Source organism: Carassius gibelio, chromosome A2 (assembly GCF_023724105.1).
Source record: "Carassius gibelio isolate Cgi1373 ecotype wild population from Czech Republic chromosome A2, carGib1.2-hapl.c, whole genome shotgun sequence".
In the NCBI taxonomy this organism is placed as follows: domain Eukaryota; kingdom Metazoa; phylum Chordata; class Actinopteri; order Cypriniformes; family Cyprinidae; genus Carassius; species Carassius gibelio.
The window spans coordinates 15,667,030-15,683,822 of record NC_068372.1 but is presented as its reverse complement, the minus strand read 5'-3'; the positions used below and the strand labels follow the sequence as shown (position 1 = coordinate 15,683,822).

The 16,793-nt window shown below is 35.4% G+C and overlaps 2 protein-coding genes and 1 long non-coding RNA gene across 4 annotated transcripts in view; 2 read left to right on the top strand and 1 right to left on the bottom strand.

Moving 5' to 3' along the window:
* LOC128028136 (uncharacterized) overlaps positions 1–5,334 on the top strand; it is a 56,544-nt gene extending 51,210 nt beyond the window's left edge. The window contains exon 8 of one of the 2 annotated variants that reach the window (XR_008187140.1): positions 4,195–5,334. The gene's annotated coding sequence lies outside the window, so the exon portion shown is untranslated. The remainder of the gene's footprint in view (positions 1–4,194) is intronic. The other variant, XR_008187125.1, reaches the window with a different exon arrangement.
* Positions 1,732–4,201, top strand: LOC128028120 (uncharacterized). The gene is made up of 7 exons (XM_052615742.1): positions 1,732–2,089; positions 2,158–2,302; positions 2,409–2,507; positions 2,627–2,771; positions 2,991–3,136; positions 3,699–3,838; positions 3,987–4,201. The coding sequence occupies exons 1-7, from the start codon at positions 1,981–1,983 to the stop codon at positions 4,121–4,123; spliced, it is 921 nt and encodes a 306-aa protein (XP_052471702.1). The 5' UTR covers positions 1,732–1,980; the 3' UTR covers positions 4,124–4,201.
* A 131-nt stretch (positions 5,335–5,465) lies between the features above and the next one.
* Positions 5,466–6,350, bottom strand: LOC128028194 (uncharacterized). Its single transcript, XR_008187154.1, has 3 exons — positions 6,211–6,350; positions 6,085–6,123; positions 5,466–5,933 (listed from the first exon to the last, which is right to left on the bottom strand). It is a non-coding gene; the product is annotated as an uncharacterized LOC128028194 (long non-coding RNA).
* Between the last annotated feature and the right edge of the window lie 10,443 nt (positions 6,351–16,793).

Below are 16,793 nucleotides of genomic sequence, written 5' to 3'. Positions count from 1 at the left end.
CCATATACACCTCTTTTAAGTTGAGTAGGAAGAAGAGGCCAGAGAATAGGGGGAAAAATAACCCCATTAAACAAGGGAAAGAGGTAACTTGCTTTATTATATTAGTTCTTAGTTCCAATATTCATTTTAGAGGTTTTTAAATCAACTCCAAAGTTGTCAAATATTGCAATTATTATGTAATTTCAATAGTTGCTTTTTCATGTTATTTCCTGTGTCAGTGATAATGACATGTAGAGTTGATTTTATTTTTTAAACACTTTCCAGCCTGTGAAGGACAGGTGTTGAGACAGATTTATTATCGGAACTCAATATGAGAAGTCTGGCGCCCTCATGAGGCTGTGAGAGGAACTGCAGCTACTTCACACCAGTCGAGAAGCCTTTAATTGTTTTGATCTGTTGTTGTCTTAATTGTTTTACCAATCTGACAGGACATATTTTACTAATAATAATACTCCGTTCAAACCTCTTAATGTCACAAACACATGACTTCCCTTCACACAGGTGTATACGGCATTGGTCTGTAGCTGATTTAAGATCAGATCGTGGATGTCATTGATGGAAGTTTTATATTTTGTAAAAACAAACGCTTACTTCAATGTGGTGATAATCTACAGGGAATACTTAGAACAAATAAAGTAAATAGGAGAAAGAGAGGCATTTAAATCAATAAAACCTGCTGTTATTCATCATTTTTAATCTACTTCAGACAGTGTGCTGTTCATCTTGAAATGAAAATATTTTCAATGTATGTAACCCTGTAAAGCCTGCTGTAGTTGGTTGGTAGTTGATACATTCATTTCTAATGCCTCTAAACTTTGCTGAAAGCAAAACACACACACACACACACACACACACAAATCGGTTGTAGGCTACTCAATACAACCGTCTGCGCTCTGAGTTTTTAGCAAATAAAAAACATTTAACTGTAATTGTAAAAACACTCCTCCTGGTCATAATAAATATAGGCTATATTCTTGTTATGAAATCTTTCTTGATTATTATAAAATAAAGGTAAAAATAACTACATTGCTAGTTTTCACAAAGATGTAATTGACTTGCATTACAAACGACACTGTTTTTTGTTTTTGTTTTTTACAAAATTTTGGGCCATATAAATAACAACAACTGAACCAAATTGAATTATTTTCAAGCTTCTGAATTTGTAGATGTTTTCCCTCCTTGAACTGTACGTGAGCCATAAATGCCTGATGTATCAAACACATAATCAACAACTCTTTTTTCTGACTATGATTTTATATGGCCAGCTTTAAATGATTAAAAAAGATGAGTGTTAATCCTGTTAGACATCCACAAAGCAAGGCTTCAGGTCCTTTTTCTAAAGAACAAGAGGCCTACTTTGAAAAAACAAAAACCATTTTTCCAACCAAATATCCCTTCAGCAATGCACTTTGGAGTAAAGAACTTATGTTTTATTGTTGAATTCAGGAACGTATTCTAAACCTTATTTTTCAGTTCAGATTATAGAAATGTGTGACGTTTAACTCTGTGAATCTGGCTCTGGTTCGTGTCTGATCGGTGGCGTCTGTTACTGACATATTAATACAGGAACAGATGACTACAGCCTCTTTTCTTTGTGTTATCTTTAACTCGGTAAGACTAGCACTACGGCCTCCCATATCGTTCCTCACATGTGATATTTTAGTAATATTTCACTGGTCGTGTTGTTCTCCAGCAGATGGCTCTCTTACTCTCTCTTAATCTTACACAACAGCGCATCTTTTGTAACGTAAACAAGCTTGAAGACACCGCCTCTCAATTTTTCAGAGAAAATTAAGTTATTAAAAGTATTTATTATAATTCAGACGAAAGGAAGGACAGTTTAATCTCCACGCAGAGTTTACAAACAGACATTGTAACAGCGACTCTTAAGTTAGCTAACTTTGCTAATTTTACGTGGCAGTCGCAGTCAAGCAATACAAAAATCACATTAGCTGATAGTTTGACTTCTTAGACTTAAACATGTCTCTTTTGAGAGATCACAGGATCGTGCGTATTTTGCTCATTGTTCTTTCTCAGTTTGCTTTCATTGCTACTTTGATCATCAACGCGCTCGCGGGATCAGGAAAAGGTAATGTATCTAACTTACAGATATGTAATTAGTCATAAATACAATTATTTTCTCGTTGGCTTTTAAAGGTCCATTTCAGCGGAGCACTGGAAATATATCAGACAGATATAAGACAGAGATCACTCCTGCTGGATGGACTTTTTCGATATGGGGTGTCATCTATTCCTGGCTCTTCCTGATGAACGCATATATCCTGACCTGGCTCTGTAGAGGGTACTTCAAACCACACACACTCCACTCATATCAACACTTTGCTTATTCACACTGTTCAAAAGCCATTTATTATAGTTTGACAGTCTCTTGAATTATTGGTGGTCAGGTTGTACTCAAGTCCAGCAATCCTGCCCTCTGAATTCTTTCTCTCGTGGATCATCAACATGATCCTCAACAGCACCTGGCTGGTCTTGTGGGACAGAGAGTGAGTTGTAGGCAGCCAACATATTTTGTGGCATAATCCTAGGTTTAAACTGTGTTTTGCCTGTGGTTTCATGTAATGTATGTTTCGGGAGGTCACATATTTGTATTTTATTGATTCAGATTGATGATTCCTGCACTGATCGTTCTTGCCCTGATTGCTTTCACCAACTACCTGATGATCTTCTTCTCTTGTATTGGTCTACGAGCTCATGGATCTTGGCTTAAACTGCAGCATCCAAAAGACCTCTTCTGCATCATAGTGTTGGTATGCATTGAACATCATTTTGGAATAGCTTTGACAAGAGGCAGAGAACTCATATTTATTTATTTAAAAAAAAAAAAATGAACTTGAACGTGAACGTGAACATTATCTCAAATGTAAGATATTTAAGTACAGTATCAACCCAAACAAAAGACAGTAGGTAAATTTGATGCACTGTAGATTTGAAATGTCTGAAATAACCATGATATATATGTACCTTAGGTTCAAAATGGCATTGCTACCTATGCAACATGGACAACCATTGCCACACTGCTCAACTTCACTGTTGTGTTGGATCTAGCATCAGTTTCCCCAACAAATGCTGCTACAGCTTCTTTATGCATACTTCTGTTGGAAGTAATTATATGGTAATCATAATCATTTATTTTCTGATATAATCTTGTGATATGGTGTTTTGTTTTCATCTGTATATCCAAAAATATAGTTTATACATAAAGTGAAAGAAGTACACATCTTCTGCTATTTATTATATTTAAAACATTGAATAGATTTTAGGAGAAGCATAAAGTCCAATGTCAGGTGATACATTGATATATTAATTAAGACTAGAATAATGTAAAAATGAAATTCTTGACAAGAAATTAAGGATTATTAAGGGGTTTGGCATTTTGGCTTTTATTATTATTTGTAAGAAAACCAAACTTGTAAAGAAAATACATTTAAAAAACATAAAACAGGAAATGATATCATGCCCATGAGTTAAGGTCAAGACGTCTCCTAAAAAATCTAATAATTTGAACATTTTATGACGAGGCGAGCAAAACTTTGCATGCCTTTTCAACAGCATTTTAAAATCTTTTAAACCAAATCATTTGTTATCTTGTGATTGACTCATATTGAAGATATGATTAAAGGCATTAGATCATCACACTGTGTCTAATCAAAGTTTCTTTGCGTGTTCTTCTACAGGTTTACAGTTGAAAACTTTCTTATAGAGAAGCATGTCCGTTACATCCTCACCGTTTACCCTGTGATTATCTATGCTCTAATTGGAAGCCTAAGCAAGCATTACGATGCAGCAGCACCTGGCCGGAACGCTGTCTTTTCAGGTTAGTCAGTGATAAACACACATGTCTTGTTGATTAACCATAAATATAGCATTATCACAAACTCATAAAACTATAAGACCTCACATAAAGAAGTTACATATGAAGGCTGCTCACATTGCTTACAGTATCATGGTTTTGTTTTCCATAGTGGTGCTCCTCGTGTTGGCCTGTATTGTGTTAGTGGTGCGCGTGGGGCTGGTGGTTTGGAGACACAGGACTCGGCCGCTCTATCATGAAGTCAGTCCTGAGGTCCTGATGTCACCAAACAATGGCACCGATATATAACCTTAAATCATAAACACTCATCACTCATAACAACTTCAAAGATGATGTGCCCTGAACGCTAACCCTTCCAGGTGTGCAGTACTTGCATGAATGTGTTTCAGCTGGAACAGATGCTTTCAGAGTCCTCAGTTTTATGGAAAATATGCAGGAAACAGCATACAATATACAATATTAAATTACTAGTGTGCCTACACTACCATTTTTTCTCAAAAAGTGTGCATTTATATAATCAAAAGAACAGTAAAAAGCAATAATATTGTGAAACACTATTACACTTTCAAATAACAGCTTTCTATTTTAACATATTTTATAATGTGATTGTGTTTATATGCATATGTTTATAGTAACTTGTGACCAAAATATCAATATTATACTTGACAACATTATCATTTGCTTTCATTTATATATTTGTTTTAACATTTAATATTTTAGTATAAGCTTTAATCCAAAGCAAATTACTAAATAAAGAAGCAATTTCTTAACAGTATCACAAGCAATATATCATACATGAGCCAACAATACTTGTAATACGATGTTTCAATAGTAAGTACATACAAAAAAGTTGGGATTTTGTATTCTGTGATTTAAGCTTTTAAAGCTCATTTATGAATGTTCAATAAAATACATGAAATGCATCTGATGTCATTGTTAAAGGTTCGTGAGAAACAGCTCTTAGTTTAGTGCACGTGCTCTGGAAACCACCTTGGTGTTGATCGTAAGCTTCTAAAACCACTGGTCTTTCAACAGTGATTACAGAAATATTCAGGGATGCCACACAACATTTGTGTCTGCTGAATATACATGCTTTGATCATGGCTCTTCTTGTGCATTTACTTCGGTGTGGATGTGAACTGAAGCATCTTGTCATGCATGTTGTTGCCCTTTGGTCATTGTAACGGCAAATTAACCGTGGCTTTGTTACTTCAAATAATAATTTATAATGAAGTATTTAAGATAATGTTTTTTTGTGGTTATAAAATAAAACCTAAGTCAACAACTGCTTTTAAAATGACTTAAAGTGCATTATATAAAACAATGAGGCAACCCTGCTGAAAAAAACAATATAACCATATAGATCACAAATACCATTACAAACATTACACACCTTCAACTTTTAACCATTAAATGCATAACACATTTTGTGATGGTGTCTATTGTTTTTTGTGTATGTATGTAATTAAAAATGCTCACAAAGGGAGCTAAAGGCCTGGTAATTGCTAATTTTATATATTTATTTTTTTATTGACTTCTGTAATATTTTTGATTTCTTACTTCAATAATATTTGAGGTAGGGGTCACAACAATACAATCCTGCTTAGGACATCCATTTAGCCAGCAGAGACCCTGGTCAAAATGCATCTTTTATTGCAACACATTGATGAAATTCCAAGTGTTGGGGACATTTAGGACTCAAAAGCATACAAATGTTAAGACTGCAAGAAAAAAAAAGTAATGATTCGTCAGTACTTATTTTAAATTTCCTCAGATTTCCACACAAAAATTATGCATTTGAATGAAATAGGTCTATATTAAGATGCTCCATTACATGAATTCAGTTCTTTCTTTGTACTGCTATATTTGTATGCAAGTAATTTTACATTAATTGTTCAATGATTGCTTCAGCTGGTTTGCTCTCACATAAATCCACTCGTCCTGTAGTTGATATAGTCCTCTTCTTGACGTTTGTCCCTTTGGAATTTTTCTGTTATTTCTTTCAAACATGTTTCCAAGTGATAAACCAAAAATATCATGGCGATGTCGATGACCCAGACACAGAACAAGAAGTAGCGAGGCCAGTAGCCAAAATAATCTTGAAAATCACAACAAACAAAAAAAAAAAAAACATGACAAAGGTGGATGAAAATAAGTCAAGTAAAGTATTGACTGATATGATTTGAATATGATTTCAGATAACAACAAACCAAGGCACAAAAAGCAGTAAATGAATGCAAATTTCTTACCACAGATCTCTTTTGCTGTCATATCTTCCCAAAATGAAACTGAAATATTAAAATGGATTTACATGTAAAATTACATGTACTTGTAAAGTCACTTTAATGTGTTCATTTAAAAATGTCAAATGTTACCTTATCCTAAGTAGACTCAGTACTAACCAGCATCATCTGGCAGCAACAATGAGGTCTCACCCTAATTGCTTTGAAGCACAGTAAAAAAAAAACTGTGTTAAAAGTCACTTCCTCTATGATTAAGCTGAAATGTTGAGGTGTCATTTATTTTAAGAACTGATCTATTGCGGTATTGCGGATTCTCAGTTTTAAATAAATAGTAGAATTATTGTCAGCTGTATGTGTTGCACTATTAATCATGGTAAACTGCATAAACAATTGCTGTGAAAATACAACCTATTTTCTAAAAATTTCCTCCATCAAAATATTGCTATTTCACTAAAGTTAAATCATGTAAATTTACAGTTGATGATCTGTAAATTAAGCACTCGCAGTAAATTAACAGCATTTAACAGTAAACCTGTTTCTGTCTCACGCTCTTAAAAGAAGAACATGGGGCTGGGGGAGGCAACGTGTGTCCTCATTGTTCTGCAGAAAACAGTTGTTGCAACAGAGAAACATGAGCTGACTTTTAAATCATTATTGGAAAGTAACCACAAGTGCAGGGCCTGTTACTTGTGAAGGAGACTTCAGTATAATGCAGAAGTAAAAAAGGAAGTAAAGGGCGAACAAAAGGAGTTTTTTGTCCCTAATTTTGTTTGTGTACCACTACTATATCAGTAGTTCACAGTATTTCAAACCTAATTGAATTTCATGTCACAGCTGTAAGTAACACATTTGGATAATCATGGGCAAGATGATTGTCAGTCATTAAGCTCTGAGATTTAATTCCACAGAAATCACATTGGTCAAGACCTCTGTCTTGGCTTGGAAACAAATCATTGACATCTGCCGCTTAGATAACTCACCACATGACAGAATATGACACCATGGACGATATGAGAGTCTAAAGCAAGAGAGTGTTTCAGTTTTATCTGTTTTAAAGAAAACAAAAATAACTACTTTATTCAATTTGTCTTGACAGAAGAGCGTACGCAGCCTGCGTTCAGCTCATATTCTCCAAAATGGTGCTACAGTGACACGGAGAGACACAGAGGAGACAAATAGTTGAATAAAGTAATTATTTTTGTTTTCTTTGCATACAGAAAGTATTCTAATTGCTTCATAATGTTACAGTTGAACTACTGATGGCAGTTGAACCATTCTGACGGATGTCTTTCATAGTTTTTGGGCCTTGACATTGTGATTGATTTGCCAGTCTATGGGACAGTCTCAAGCCTCACAGTTATCCAGAATATCTTAAATTGTGTTCCGAAGACGAACAAAGCTTTTATGGGTTTGGAACGACATGGGGGTAAGTGATTAATGACAACATTTTTATTTTTGTGTGGAGTAACACTTCAAGTGTCTGGCTTACTGCAGTGAAAATACCAGTATTTTTTCTGGTGAATCGTTAAATCATTTTAATCAGTTGGATGTGCAAAATGTAATTAAATTCAAGTTTATTTGTATAACACTTTTTATGATTAAAATCATTGCCAAGCAACTATACAGAAAATTAAGTTTAAAAAAAATTGGTAGAATCTTTTCAGTGGTGACTGTCAGTTTGTGTGCATATGACAGGAATTTTCTGAAAAATTAATACAAGACGTAGTCAACCAGACGATGAACACCATTAAGAGCAATTATTATATGATGCAATCACACTTGTAGCAATATTTGTTAGTTCTGTATGTTGTTTCAGGGCTAGCTTCATTGGAGGTCCTCTGAGGGGTTGGCATCATCTCTTCTCAGGTGTTCTGGATCCAGACTGAAGCTTGTGTAAATCCCATGGCAAAACAGAGAAACAAATAGAGACATAATTAAGATGTTGGCTGTTCCAACCAGGTAAAATTAATAACATAGTTTAACTGAAGCTAAAGAATAATAAAGCACATTTGATCAGATACAACTTCAGTCACAAATTATGAGATATATTATACGAATGCTTGGTGAAAGAGATGTGTTTTAGATCTAGATTTAAACAGAGAGAGTGTGTCTGAACCCCAAACATTGGGTCTCATTCATGAAACATTCGTAAATATACGAGTAAATATCTGAGTGATTTGCGCGTAAAGAGAACTTCCCGATAACTCTTCTCCTGATTCACAAAAACTTCGTAAACGTCAGATGTGATAGTGAAATGTGTGTGTGTGTTAATGAATTCCAGTCAGTCGTAAATGGGACGCGCGTGCACGCTCACTCTCAATTACCATAAATCACGCCCATTAAATCCGACTGACAACTATATATGAGCATCATATTATGACACCAAACGAAGGATTTCAACGTCTTCTCAAAAGCGACTGAAAAAGAAACATTTCTCAGCTGCAAAAATTGAAGTTTTATTATCAGAAGTTCATTCAAAACGCCACATTTAATTTTTCAAGCGTACTAGTGGCTTATGAGGTCCTAAAAAAGGAAGTTTGGAAGCATATTACAGATCCTATTACTGGCTCTCATAATAAAAGTTAAAAGAAAAACCTTATGTAATTAATATATATAATATTTTTTTTCAAAATGCTGTGTAAATATGTACCCGATTAAGGTGAATTAAAATGCAGCCGTATTAATGAGCAAAACGTTCAGACGTTAAACGCACTATTTACGCTTGGAGCAGGTGTAGATTTCTTTCGTACCAACTAACATTTGGAAAATACGAACGTTTTAATGAATCCAAAAATTTACGCCAAAACCACTTTACACGCGATTTACACAAAAATTCGTTCTGCTCGTGTTTCATGAATGAGACCCAATATCAGGAAGGCTTGTAGCAGAAATTTCTCGAACCAGACAAATTAAAGAGTCGATCAGGGCTGTGTTTGAAACATGAGCCGAATTCCTCAGGAAGTCATAAATCAGTTCTAGTGCCAAAAGTCCCAAGCAAGATGACCAACCAACTTTTTCACAGAACAGCTTTCAACATTAACACCACTAGAACAATTATTGAGAATTTCAATTCGGACAAGAGATTGTCAAATTTGTTGTTCGTATTTGAAAGGCAATGCCGGACATCACGTGTAAACCCATGAGACTACTACACAAGATCTATTGACTCCCCCCCCACCCAGCAGAACTAGACTAAAATTCCTAAGGGGGGAGGGGCCTTTGAACCTCTGGTCTCCACAGAAATCTTTGTCAGATAATGACAAAGAAACTGTCTTTTGTACATATATATGGACCAAAATGAACTCCAAAATGACTTCTAAATGAATATCAGTCCATCGCTTAACTCCATATTAATTTATATGTAACCTACACATGTTATAATCACTTATTGTGTATGTCTTTTAATAACTATGGGATAGCTTAAGTATACATATTCATGTCTAGTATCTATGTAATCGAATCTGCTTGCTTGAAATAGTCCTGACCATCAGTTATTTGTCAAATGTATCATATTCGTTGCTTGGTAAGATAACATATGATTTATGATACCCCCGAGTCAAGACAAAATCTGATTGGTCAAGACAACATTTGAGGTGTGGCCAACAGGCCAGTTTAAATACTTAGGACACCATTAAATCTTGCTTTTAGTTCTAGCCTTGCTTTTGCTATCAGTCATGCCAGCTTTTAGCTTTTAGCTTTGCTTCTTAGCTTTAACTTTTAGCCATGCTGTTTGTCATCACTGTTCTTTGAGCGCGGTTGCAGCGTGCTTCAGCCTGCACGCCTGCTGCTACTTAGCCACGATGAGAAGAAACACCACCTAATCTCGTCAAACTTTATTTCTTTTCTTTTCCGTTTGAGAGTTTCGTGTTCTGAGTTAAGTTTTGTAACATCGAGTTCAACTTCAACCAGCCACACAACTCTGCGTCTTCAGCCAACGCCCAACCACGGGCTTCCCAAGACATCACTTAAGCGACTACTGAACTTTCAGCCAATCAGCAACATTGGAAAACCCATTTCAACGACAACAAAGGGACACCTTTACACAGGCAATGTACCTACAGACATTTGTGCTAGTGTATCTAATATAATTTTAACCTCATTGAGGAACTCAATGCGAGCGTTAATTAAGTGATTGATGGTTGTTCATGTCTATGCAATTTAAAGTATTGCTGTAAACTTGGGATTCCATATTTCCATTCTCTTAAACTCATTCTTTCATAACTTTCGATCTTCCTGCAACTTGTGTGAATGTGTGAGTGCATGCGTTTTGGGTGTTAGATTAGTTTATATGTCTTAGATTTATCTAATAAAGCCTTATTCATTTTGAAAAGAGAAGTATCTTGTGTTTTGTGCTTACAAGTTAATGTCTTAAACTGCCGATTTTGTTACTGTGCTAACTGATAGTGTTTTCACTATAGTTTGGATATTAATATCCAGCGCAGATTTGATGTTAAACGGCTCATTCAGTGAATCGCAGGGCATCTCAGTGATCAGCCGTGAAACAGTGATTCTGTTCAAATTCCCTTTAAAATCTTAAATGATTCTCTTTGAACTAAATTGACCTGTTTCCCTTACAGGCTATTCCAGAGTTTTACTAGACTTTAGGTAGCGTGATGGATTGTAGCGTGGTATGAGGCTAGTTAGGTACGCAGAAGCTAAACCATTCATGGACTCATTAAGTTAAGTAATAATAATTTGTAACTGATACTGAACCCTTTAATAGGTAGCCAGTGCAGAGACTGTAAAATTGGGGTAATATGATCATAAAATTGACAAACCTGATTCCAAAAAACTTGGGACACTGTACAAATTGTGAGTAAAAGAGTAATGGAATAATTTACAAATCTCATAAACTTGAAATATTTTATTCACAATAGAATATAGATAACATATCAAATGTTGAAAGTGAGACATTTTGAAATGTCATGCCAAATATTGGCTCATTTTGGATTTCATGAGAGCTACACATTCTAAAAAAGTTGGGACAGGTAACAATAAGAGGCAGGAAAAGTTAAATATACATATAAGGAACAGCTGGAGGACCAATTTGCAACTTATTAGGTCAATTGGCAAAATAGTGGAGCAATATCAGAAAGGAGATTCTCAGAGAAATATTGCAAAGAGTTTGAAGTCCTCATCCTCTACAGTGCATAATATCATCCAAAGATTAAGAGAATCTGGAACAATCTCTGTGCGTAAGGGTCAAGGCCAGAAAACCATACTGGATGCCCGTGATCTTTGGGCCCTTAGGCGGCACTGCATCACATACAGGAAAGCTACTGTAATGGAAATCACAACATGGGCTCAGGAGTACTTCCAGAAAACATTGTCGTGAACACAATCCACCATGTCATTCGCCGTTACTGGCTATAAGTACTGGCTTATAGAGTTATACTGGCTATAACTCTATAAATCCAAAAAGAAGCCATATCTAAACATGATCCAGAAGTGCAGGCGTTTTCTCTGGACCAAGGCTCATTTAAAATGGACTGTGGCAAAGTGAAAAACTGTTCTGTGGTCAGACAAATCAAATTAAGATCTTTTTGGAAAACTGGGACGCCATGCCATCCGGACTAAAGAGGACAAGGACAAGTTATGTGTGCGTGTGGCATGGGCAGCTTACACATCTGGAAAGGCACCATCAATGCTGAAAGTTATATCCAAGTTCTAGAACAACATATGCAACGTTGTTTCTTTCAGGGAAGACCTTGAATTTTCCAACATGACATGGCTGCGTAGAAGAAGGATCAGGGTACTGAAATGGCCAGTCTCCAATCCAGATATTTCACCCATAGAAAACATTTGGCGCATCATAAAGAGGAAGATGTGACAAAGAAGACCTAAGACAGTTGAGCAACTAGAAGCCTGTATTAGACAAAAATGGGACAACATTCCTGTTCCTAAACTTGAGCAACTTGTCTCCTCAGTCCCCAGACGTTTGCAGACTGTTATAAAAAGAAGAGGGGATGCCACACAGTGCTAAACATGGCCTTGTCCCAACTTTTTTGAGATGTGTTAATGCCATGAAATTTACAAACTTATTTTCCCCTTAAAATGATACATTTTCTCAGTTTAAACATTTGATATGTCATCTATGTTGTATTCTGAAAAAAACACATCATTGCATTTTGTTTTTATTCACAATTTGTACAGTGTCCCAACTTTTTTGGAATCAGATTTGTAGATTTAGGTCTCTCTCTCTCTCTCTCTCTCTCTCTCTCTATCTATCCCTCTTTTTTGAGACAGGTTGTGATATTCCCAAAACACTGGCACATGATTCCTTGCGCAGGCCTCAACTTGTGTAGAGTCTATGGTATTCAAACAGCAGGTTTAACACTTGGAATTTGTTTGTCTAATCAGCTCACAGCCAAACACAAATATCTGCATTACAATAAAAATGTTCAGTATGTAATCAACTTAGAACTTTAATATGTTTCTGTGTGCAAAAACAGAAGTAAGAATGATCTGCATAGCTAATACAACTTTAGCAGAAGTGCTAGTTATACAGTTTTGAAAAAAGCCATAGACTATTACAATCATCCATCATTGCTTCTGATTTCTTTCAGGTAAAGATATTTAATTTGTTTAACTGATCTCTAAACATATTTCATACTGAGTTGCTGGAGGGTAAATCCACTCAACAGGACCACTTTTGTGTCTGTCTGTGACCCATTTGGGGAATTTATTTGACCAAATGCTTATGAATTGCTACCCTCTTTTCTATCCAAAGCCTCAACCCTCTATGAATAAAAGGTGAATAAAATGCCATAGAATCAGATTTTTATCTATGAGAGTGAGTAAGATGATGGAATAAACATTTTTGGTGACTAATTATTATTTAAAAGATTATTATAGACTTTTATGGGTAACACTTTTGAATACGGTCCATTAGTTAATATTAGTTAACTACTTTAGTTAACATGATCTAAGCAAGAACCATCCTTCTACAGCATTTATAAGTCTTAGTTCATGTTCATTTCAACATTTACTAATGCATTATTTAAATCAAAAGTTGTGCTTGTTAACATTAGTTAATGCACTGTGAATTACCATGAACTAACAATGAATAACTGTATTTTCATTAACTAACATTAACGAAGGTGAATAAATACAGTAATAAATGTCTTATTCATTGTTTGTTCATGTTAATTAATACATTAAATAACATTAACTAATGGAACCTTATTCTAAAGTGTTACCCTTTTATGACATTATACACTGAAAAAAATTATAAACAAAACACTTTTGTTTTTGCCCCCATTTTTCATGAGCTGAACTCAAAGATCTTTAGATCTAGACTTTTTCTATGTACACAAAAGGCCTATTTCCCCAGTCTTTAAATCATAATTCCTATATTACTGTTTTTTCAGTCATTTAATTTAGATGTCTATTTCTTTTTTTCTGCCTTTTTTAATTATTTCCTTTATAAATTAATAAAAAAAAGAGCTATAAAGTGTACAATAAAGTACAATCAAATCCGTAGCCTATATTATCATCATATTGCACTTGAATAAAATTAATGTTGTAATCTGCCGATTGTCTATTCTTACGATGCACTTAGGGCTTTACGATAACCCCAGAGCACTCATAGATCTATGATGATTTTCAAGTGCTACTTAAGTTACGATGCTTTTGGGAAACAGACCGTAGTATTAAGATCAGTCATACGATTGCTTTTACGAACTTAGGCTTAAGAAGCTTTTTGGAAACGCAGCCTTGATCAACTCTATGAGAAGGAGATTTGTGTTGCATGCGTGAGGCAAATGATGGTCACACCAAATACTGACTGGTTTTCAGACTCCACTCCGGACCCCCCAATACATTAAAACTGCACATTTTAGAATGGCCTTTTATTGTGGCCAGCCTAAGGCACACCAGTGTAATAATCATGCTGTCTAATAAGCATCTTGATATGGCTCATCTGTGAGGTCGATGGATTATCTCAGCAAAGGAGAAGTGCTCACTAACACAGATTTAGACAGATTTGTGAACAATATTTGAGAGAAATAGGCCTTTTGTGTACATAGAAAAAGTTTTAGATCTTTTTAGTTCAGCTCATGAAAAATGGGGGCAAAAACAAGTGTTACATTTATAATTTTTAAGTGTAATATTCAGTGCCATTCATCTTCTTGTTGTATCTTTAAATATCTTAACATGCTAATTTTAAATGAGATGAGGCTTATTTAGTACAATACTGTACCTAGAAGAATTTGTAGCATACAGTCTACAAACAAATAATGTTGTCGCAGGCTAATGAAGCAGCTGTAACCAAAAGACTTGGCTTATAATCCACGAAAAACCCAGTCATTGTTCCCAAGTAAATTTTTGGGTGTAACTAAAAATACAGAAGTTATTTCCATTGATGACTGACAATATATATTGTGATTTAGAGTTTTTGAGTGAATAAAGTGTGAAGCAATAATCATTAAACTTTTTTTCCTGAATTTTTTTTTTTTTTTTTGATAATGACATGATAATTTTATGACACATTATTGATCAGGTAAGTTGATTACACACAGTAGGTGAGTAATAAAGAAAAAACTGCCTTAAAATTAGGACTCAGAAGTCAGAATTAAGAAAGAGCAACTCAATTCAGATTATATAAACACTTTTCAGTATCATATGGCACTATGCTGGTCATATAATTATAATAATATCATCAAAAAGTTGATTTATTTCACTAATTTCATTCAAGTGAAATTTGTATATTATATTCATTCATTACACACAAACTGATATATTTCAAATGTTTATTTTCTTTAATTTTGATGATTTTAACTGACAACTAAGGAAAATCCCAAATTCAGTATCTCAGAAAAGTATGAACATGAAAAGTATGAGCATGTAAAGCACTCAATACTTAGTTGGGGCTCCTTTTGCCTGAATAACTGCAGCAATGCGGAGTGGATCAATCTGGCACTGCTCAGGTGTTATGAGAGCCCAGGTTGCTCTGATACTGGCCTTCAGCTCTTCTGCATTTTTGGGTCTGGCATATCGCATCTTCCTCTTCACAATACCCCATAGATTTTCTATGGGGTTAAGGTCAGGTGAGTTTGCTGGCCAATTAAGAACAGGGATACCATGGTCCTTAAACCAGGTACTGGTAGCTTTGGCGCTGTGTGCATGTGCCAGTTCCTGTTGGAAAATAAAAACTGCATCTCCATAAAGTTGGTCAACAGCAGGAAGCATTAAGTGCTCTAAAACTTCCTGGTATATGGCTGCGTTGACCTTGGACCTCAGAAAACACAGTGGACCAACACCAGCAGTTGACATGGCACCCCAAACCATCACTGAATGCGTAAAGTTTACACTGGACCTCAAGCAACGTGGATTATGTGCCTCTCCTCTCTTCCTCTAGACTCTGGGAGCCTGAAATTTACTTTCATCAGAGAACATAACTTTGGACCACTCAGCAGCAGTCCAGTCCTTTTTGAAGCAAGATGCTTCTGGTGCTGTCTGTTGTTCAAGAGTGGCTTGACACAAGGAATGCGACAGCTGAAACCCATGTCTTGCATACGTCTGTGTGTAGTGGTTCTTGAAGCACTGACACCTGCAGCAGTCCATGCACTCTTTGTAAATCTCCCCCACATTTTTAATGGGAGTAGAATTTTATGTCATTCTTCAGACCAGTTAGTTCTGTGACTCGTCCAAACGAAACGCTACAAAACACCATGATACTATTTCACTAGAGTTAAAAGCACATTCAACAAAAACCAGGATACCATTACACAAAAGTTGAACATAATATGTTTTTGCTTCTTTCATGTTTGTATAAATTGGTATTCACAGATCTTGGGCCATAATGAGCACATAAAAAAAATAATTTTATGTTGTTGTGCAAAGTCACTCATTTAATGCATGGCAAGTTGAATGCGTATTTCACACCTTTTGTTTTTAGCCACTAAATATCAGTGAATAAATAACAGAAATGTTGCACAAATTTTGCATAAATTGTTGACTTTTGTCTTTTTCCTGTTGTATGAAACCTTTGCTTGTAATAATTTATTGTTATAGTAATGATGAAAGGTGCAATTTCGTTTGCTGGCGCAACACGTCATAAAGTCAGTGCATCTCTTTAGTAAATGGTTTGAGTGGTACATCTGAAGGAGTATGCTATATATACATTTTTTAAAGGTCTGAGAGTATCCCAGGATTGATGAATTCAGAGGACTATCGGTTATTTTCAGCATGTGCACCATTTAACAAACATGTCCTTGGGAATGTTTTTGTCTGCTGGCTGCACTGAGTCACTTCTCTTCTTCTTCTGGCAGGTTCTTTTGAAAAGAATTGAACATATACGATCTTCATGGGGTGGTTAATCTATATTAGACTCTCCATTATACTTTTGAAATGATTAATTTCATGCAATAAGCACATATATACAAGATATTTTGAGTTCTCTGTAAATGAAAACAATTCCCAGGAAATCATTTACATTTATAAAACATTCCCAAGGCACTTCCAACAGTCAGTTCCAGTGGTGATTATTGGCAACTTGAGAAGGCAAGAGCTCACAAATCTTTATTGGTGTGAGAGCATCTGCATGGACAGTGAGGTCCAAGACAACAGCCTGGTGTCAAGAGGGGCAGCAAGTAGCCACTTCTCTCCAAGAAATCGTCAAGGACAGACGGAAATTCTGCAGGAAGTACAAGGATTGGACAGCAAAAGACTGGGGCAAAGATATTTTCTCTGATGAAGCTCCGTTCCGACTGTTT

Excerpts from the sequence above, each read along its gene's own strand:
- LOC128028120 (XM_052615742.1), top strand. The coding sequence starts at position 1,981 with ATGTCTCTTTTGAGAGATCACAGGATCGTGCGTATTTTGCTCATTGTT. Across the intron at positions 2,303-2,408 it reads CTGACCTGGCTCTGTAGAGG|GTTGTACTCAAGTCCAGCAA; the intron begins GTACTTCAAACC and ends ATTGGTGGTCAG. Across the intron at positions 2,508-2,626 it reads CTGGTCTTGTGGGACAGAGA|ATTGATGATTCCTGCACTGA; the intron begins GTGAGTTGTAGG and ends TTATTGATTCAG.